Here is a 6,603-nt window from a genome sequence, read left to right as displayed (position 1 = left end):
GAATGCAAACTTGTGCAACCACTTTTGAAAACAGTGTGGTGGTTTCTGAGGAAATTCGGGATCAACCTACCCCTGGACCCAGCAATACTACTCTTGGGAATATACCCAAGAGACGTTCTATCATAGTACAAAAGCATTTGTTCAACTATGTTTATAGCAGTATTATTTGTAATAGCCAGAACTTGGAAACAACCTAGATGCCCCTCAGTGGAAGAATGGATAAAGAAAGTGTGGAATGTGTATGCATTAGAGTACTACTCAACGGTAAAAAAACAATGGCATCTTGAATTTTGCATGCAAATGGATGGAAATAGAAAACACTATCCTGAGTGAGGTAACCCAGACCCAAAAAGATGAATATGGTATGTACTCACTCATACGTGGATTCTAGCCATAAATAAAGGACATTGAGGCTATAATTCATGATCCTAGAGAAGCTAAATATGAAGGTGAACCCAAAGAAAAATATATATTTATCCTCCTGGATATTGGAAGGAGACAAGATTGCCAGGCTGAAATTGGAAATTTGGGGGTGGGGGTAGGGTGGGGAAAAGGGAAGGTGGGGAGAAAGAAGTGAGAAGGGGAGGATGGGAGGAGATTGATGGAATGGGATGGATGGAGGAAGGGTGGACATGGGAGCAGGGAAGTATATATTTTAATTAAGGGAGCCAGTTTAGGGTTGGCAAGGGATTTGACTCTAGCGGGGTTCCCAATAGAGATGTCCCCAGCTAGATCTCTCTCTCTCTCTCCAAAAACATAAACAAAACAAAAAAAGGAAAATAAAATCAAACTAAAACTACAAAAAATAAAATAAAATAAAAAATTGTTCCAAACAAACACACTCACAAATAACCAAAGAAAAAAAGGAGTCTGTTTTGTGTTAGTCAACTATGAACTTACTAACTAGTGGGTGTCCACAAAGCCTTTTATAACTCTTAGTTTTGGTTGATCCATCCTTTACTCTCTCCTGTTCATTCTTTTGCAGTATTCATACACATTCTATCTCTTAATTCCCAGAAGCCCTTGTGCCTTTATATTACATCTTCATCACTTTCTGATAATTGATTTTTTTTAGAAATACAGGTTTTTTTTATAAAGATCTCCTAATAATTCTGTTTGTCTTCAATAACATTGTTAGCTAGTTACATTTTAAGTTGCTTATTATATCATTTAAAAATAGATTTAATTTTAACTTTTTTGTTGTTTGGAGATAGGGATTTGTATCACCCCGTCTGGTCTTGAACTCCTGATCCTTTCATCTCCATCTCTCAAGTGTTAATACTACAGGCAGGTGTAACTGTCATTACTCCTCCAAGGACACTGGCAAGCAGGCTGTCACATAGGTGACAAGAAGATAGAAGGCCTTATAATATGCATTATTATGTTCAAGCCATACACATTAATACCATTGTTTGTTATCAACTGATTATTTTTTTTTCTATATGAGATATCATTTTATACAGGCTAGCTCTGTTTTTTGTTTGTTTGTTTGCATCTACCTCCCAAGCACTAGAATTTTTGGTGCTTGCACTGTGAAAGCCAGAGTTAATAAATTTGTTTGTATCCTACAGCATCATTCAGAGTCAAATATACAGTAAAGTGAGGTGCCAAGGGCTGAGAGGATGCCTGTATCCAGTTAAATGATCTTTGTAGTTCTTAACTATGCTGCAGAAGTGTTCCCTGATGATGGTGTGGTAACTACGGCCAAACATGAGGCTTCAGCATGGAAGTCTAGTGGTCAGAAGGTTTCTGTGGCTTCCATATTATTTTCTCCAGTGGGAAGACACAGAAGCTTGTACTCAATGTCAGCTTCTAAATGAACTTCATGAGCAGCTGCGAGCTGTGCTTCTAGGGTAAAGGTTCATGCAGGCATCACCATGGAGTAAAGCAAAGAGGTCATGGTATAGAGCTTGTGTTCCATGTGAATCTTATGAATACTTAGTGTCTGCTGGGTCTTTTCCTCTTTGCTCATGTTCAACACACATGCTTTATTCATTGGACTCATAATCACATCTCATGGCTAACTAATGTGTGTACTCATTCCTAATGTGTCATCTCAATCTATGTTCTGTCTGTGATCCATGGGCCACTTAATTTTATTTATATCCTTTTCTGTTCCTATTGTGAAATCTAAAGTCTCTGCTTCCACCTGTTTTAGATTCAATGTTAAACGAAGACAATCTTTTGTTAAAATTTTACCCCTTTGTCTTTTCAGCCCCATGGAATTTGGTAGATTTATTTCTCTATCTGGTGCTCTTTGACATAGATTCTCATTAGACTAATCTCATTCAAATGCAGTGTATTTCCCAAACCAGCCTTGAACTCCTGGTGCTCCTGGATTAGTTATTTGGTATTTGAATGATCATTTTCCAAACATTCGCTATTTATTTTAGCCTACTATTAGTAGAAATATGGCTGCCATGTTTTACTGATGCTTTGGGACTCTCACCTTTACTGAAGCCTCGATCTGTATAAGAATTTGCTTGCTGCCTGTTCATATAATTGAATTAAGTTAAATTATTAGTTAATATTTGATCAGTGTCTTGCTCCATAGGCCAGTTTGACTAGGTTTATAATCCTCCTATAACAAGCTTCCCAATGCCAGGTTACATTAATATATCATCTTTCTTTGTGTTTTAGTTTTTATATATCATTTTGAGTTATTTTTCCATGAGAAGGTAGCTTTGGATTTAGTATTCATCATCCATCAAAGGTTGTGGTTGTGTTTCACATAGGGAAGTCACTTGATCACCATATTTCAGTAAAGTCCCAATAGCTCTGAGGAGTGGAAGAAAAAAGATAAACAAGCAAAAGAGCACTCACAAACCTTCTTCTGTGACTATACTACAAATGTCCCTTTACTCCTTAGAACAAAGGCATATAAGAGCTTTTTCTATGTGCCACATGAATTTATTTCTTCTTTCCTTCTTTTAAAACTGTCTTTATTGCAAAAAGTATCAGATTAAAACAATTTCAATGTAAAATTGTTCAAAGGAAATATTGAAAATTTATTTAACTTGCTCACAAAAAATTGACAGTGGGAATCAGTCAAAGATCACTTTTATTTTTCGTTTTATTCAATTTACTTATTTTTGTGTATATAGTCAAAAGTACTGTGACATACAGGTCACAACACAGGTGTAGTTAGAGCAGCATTGAAGGAGTTGTTTTTCTCCTGTTGTATGGGGTCTGAGATTTTAGCTGTGGTTGAATGGTCTGAAGCCAATTACCTCCACCCACTGAGCCATGTTACTGGCCCAAGACCATTTTTTTATGAATGTAGAGAAAGTGGAAATCTTTTATTGATGTACTTAAGATTAACTCAATATTCCGTACATTTTGGTTGACAAACCTTGTTTTAAAAACCTTGGCCTGAATTAATATAAGCTTTGAATTTAAATAACTGCCCATTTTATTTTTTATTTTATGGTGATCTGACAGTAATGGAGTCACTGCATAAAACAGGAGACTGCACATTTTTCAGGTCACCAGGTGTAGATAATGATGACTATGTTAGAACTCACTCCTGTATCTTGGAAAAGAAAGTGGATAAATTGTCTATTTCAGTGTGCAGTGGGAAGGAAAGGAAAGGTGAAAATGGAATGTGGTCTTATTTAGTGGTTTCCTGTGATGAATTGTGACTACTTAACAGCCAGGTGTTTGAAATACAGGCCTCAGTCTGCCATGAAAATAGAGAGATGAGCTGGAAGGGAAAGAAAAGAAATGTTCTTGTGAAATCTGACTAAACAGAGAGCAGAAGTCATGTTTCTCCCTTATACACACAGCAGTCTGAGGAATGGATATCTTTGGTCCAAGACCCTGAGGAATCAGTGTCTTGTTTTCCTAAATGACACACAGAAGTTAATACAGAACCCTAATAAAAGTGCATTTCTCATGGCTGGCTAATGTATATTTCATTTATAATGTATCTAACCTGTTCTGTCTGTGTCCTACAATCCACTGAGTTTCATTTATCTTTATTTCTCTTAAATTTCTATGGTAAATTTGAATATTCCATTTCTTCCCACCTAATTTCTAAGATTCAAAAAAGGGATTTATTTTGCTAAAAACTGATACCTTTGAAGTCTCAGTTCCATGTAGTATGTGTGAGTTTCATTTTCTCTCTTTTTTTTTTTTTGTCACAGTCTCATTAGCTAAGACTAGACTTGAACTCCCTACATCTTGAACTGTGATCCACCTACCTTCATTACTAAAATACTGGGACTCTAATTGTGTGCCACTATGCCTGGTTGGATTTTGTAGTAGGGTGCCGAGGGCTGGTTCCAGCCACCGAGCTCCCAGCCACCGGCTAGCTTAGCCCCAGATTAATTACATGGAAACTGTATTCTTTTAAACACTGCTTGGCCCATTAGCTCTAGCCACTTACTGGCTAATTCTCACATCTTGATTAACCCATTTCTAATAATCTGTGTAGCACCATGAGGTGGTGGCTTACTGGGAAAATTCTTAACCTGCATCCATCTTAGATAGGAGAGCTATAGCATCTGCATGACTTCCCTTCTTCCCAGCATTCTGTTCTGTCTACTCCATCCACCTATGTTCTGACCTATCAGGCCAAACAGTTTCTTTATTGATTAACCAATGAAAGCAACAGATAGACAGATGATCCTCCTCCATCAGGATTTGTTATTGAGGATATGCATTTTGAGTGCATTTTTAGTCAATTTCCTTTATCTATTAAGGGAAAAACTGGCTAAAGTGCTTCCATGATCATTTATGGTTTTCTCAAACTTCTGCTAAAACCTTAGCCTGAGTAGGAATCTGATTTCTGCCAGTTTTTACAGGATTATATTAATTATTAATTAATTACTTTTTGACTTCTAGTTTTGCTACATAACCCAGGTTGAACTGAAATTGACAGTCTTTCTGTTTTAGCACATTTACTAATTGCTCTGTCTTCTAATTTTTAATCATTTTTTTTTATTTTACAGCATTTATTTTTTTCTTCTTTACAAAAGAGGAGTTATGGTTTCTAATCTATCATTCTCCAGAAATCAGGGTTGCTATGCATGCAGAGAATTCAGTAGATTACTATGCTTCAGTGAAGACCCATTAACTGTGAAGTAGTGGGAGGTGGGGGAAAGAAAAGGGAAAAGAGCCCCAAACATTAGTTACAAGCCCTTACCTGAGACTATACTACAAATATTCCCTTTCTCCTTAAGGCACAAGCAAATGAGAACTTGTTCCATGTGCTACACACTTTTGTTTCTACATAGCCATTAACTGACAAAATGTAAGTGGGAAATCAGGGTTAGCATAAAATAATTTCTTGGAAATATTAAAAATCAGTTTTATGTCATGACCAAAAGCTGTGAGAGTGGGATAAGATAGGAATTTTGGTATGACTAAGAGACCATTTCTTACTAATGAGCTCAGAGAAAAAACATTTTAGTGATGAAATTGTGAGCAATAATTCCCATATTCTTCAAATAGAATAGTATAGTTATGTTGACCAAGGTTTCTGTCCCACCAGATCCCACGATCGTTCAATACCAAAGAAATCACAAAGAGGTCTACATTAATTATAAACTGATTGGCCTATTACCTCAGGCTTCTTATTAACTCTTATAAATTATATTAGCCCATAATTCTTGTCTGTGTTAGCCACACGGCCTGGTACCTTTTTCAGCCAGGCTGTCACATCTGACTTCCTTTGTGTCTGGATGATGACTGCAGACTGACTCTCTCCTCTTTCTAGAATTCTTGATGTCCCACCTCTGCTTCCTGCCTGGTTGCCCCACCTATACTTCCTGCCTGACTACTAGCCAAACAGCATTTATTTAAAATACAAGAGACAGGGTACAGATCATTGTCCCACATAGTAATAGTTCCCATATTCTTCATATGTTCTCAATATAGAATTTCCAAACCATGATATTTCAGTGACCGCTCAAAATTAAACAATTGCCCATTTTTTTGTTCTTTAGTGACTCAAAAAGAGCAAATTTAAGTTATGAAACTGGAAGATGTGCATTTTTATCTAGAACAAGACTAGATAATACTAAGTGTGAAATTCGTTATCCCTGTATCTGTGAGATGAGAATGGATAAATTACCCAATTTGCCCTCAAGCAAGAAGTAAAGGTAAAATGGGAAGTGTAATTTCTATCTGTTTCCTGTAATAATCTGTGATTCCTTATGAAAATGTGTTTTGATTCCAGGATTTTATCCTCTGTGCAAATGGAGAGATGTGCTGGAAGAGGTTGAAAAATTTCTTCTGAATCTGATTTGACAGAGTAGAGGCCATCTTTCTTCCTGGAGGAGTACATCTTCTCAGATACATGGACACCCCATTCCCCCAAGCCCCTGAAGAATCTTCACTTTCTATTTTCTTACATACCCATAGAACTAAATAAAGAACCCTAATAAACAGTCTGAATTTTCGTTATCAATAGGATAACTCATCTTAATTGAAAGTGCTATTAAGAACTACAATGTAGTTTTGGACTTCAATTTCTTAGTTGTTAGTTGATTTCTATTCTGTTTTGTATATTTTGTTTTATTTAAAAGGTTTCTTCATTGGTTCAAATTTGGTGAACAATTACAAGGATAGTTCAAAGAACTGCTGACTATAGTTTATCTA

At 36.3% G+C, this 6,603-nt stretch overlaps 1 protein-coding gene across 2 annotated transcripts in view; it reads left to right on the top strand.

Moving 5' to 3' along the window:
* LOC126494917 (killer cell lectin-like receptor 2) overlaps positions 1–6,390 on the top strand; it is an 18,182-nt gene extending 11,792 nt beyond the window's left edge. For both annotated transcript variants that reach the window (XM_050132416.1, XM_050132415.1), the window contains exons 7-8: positions 5,949–6,104; positions 6,182–6,390. In XM_050132416.1, the coding sequence (XP_049988373.1) occupies positions 5,949–6,102 (154 nt within the window). In that variant the 3' untranslated portion in view covers positions 6,103–6,104; positions 6,182–6,390. The remainder of the gene's footprint in view (positions 1–5,948; positions 6,105–6,181) is intronic.
* The last annotated feature ends 213 nt before the right edge of the window (positions 6,391–6,603 follow it).

The sequence above is a fragment of the Alexandromys fortis genome, unplaced genomic scaffold (assembly GCF_014885135.2).
Source record: "Alexandromys fortis isolate MF-2015 unplaced genomic scaffold, M_Fortis_MF-2015_v1.1 scaffold_418, whole genome shotgun sequence".
In the NCBI taxonomy this organism is placed as follows: domain Eukaryota; kingdom Metazoa; phylum Chordata; class Mammalia; order Rodentia; family Cricetidae; genus Alexandromys; species Alexandromys fortis.
Note: the sequence above shows the minus strand (reverse complement) of the source record. Positions and strands in the feature narration are given on the sequence as shown.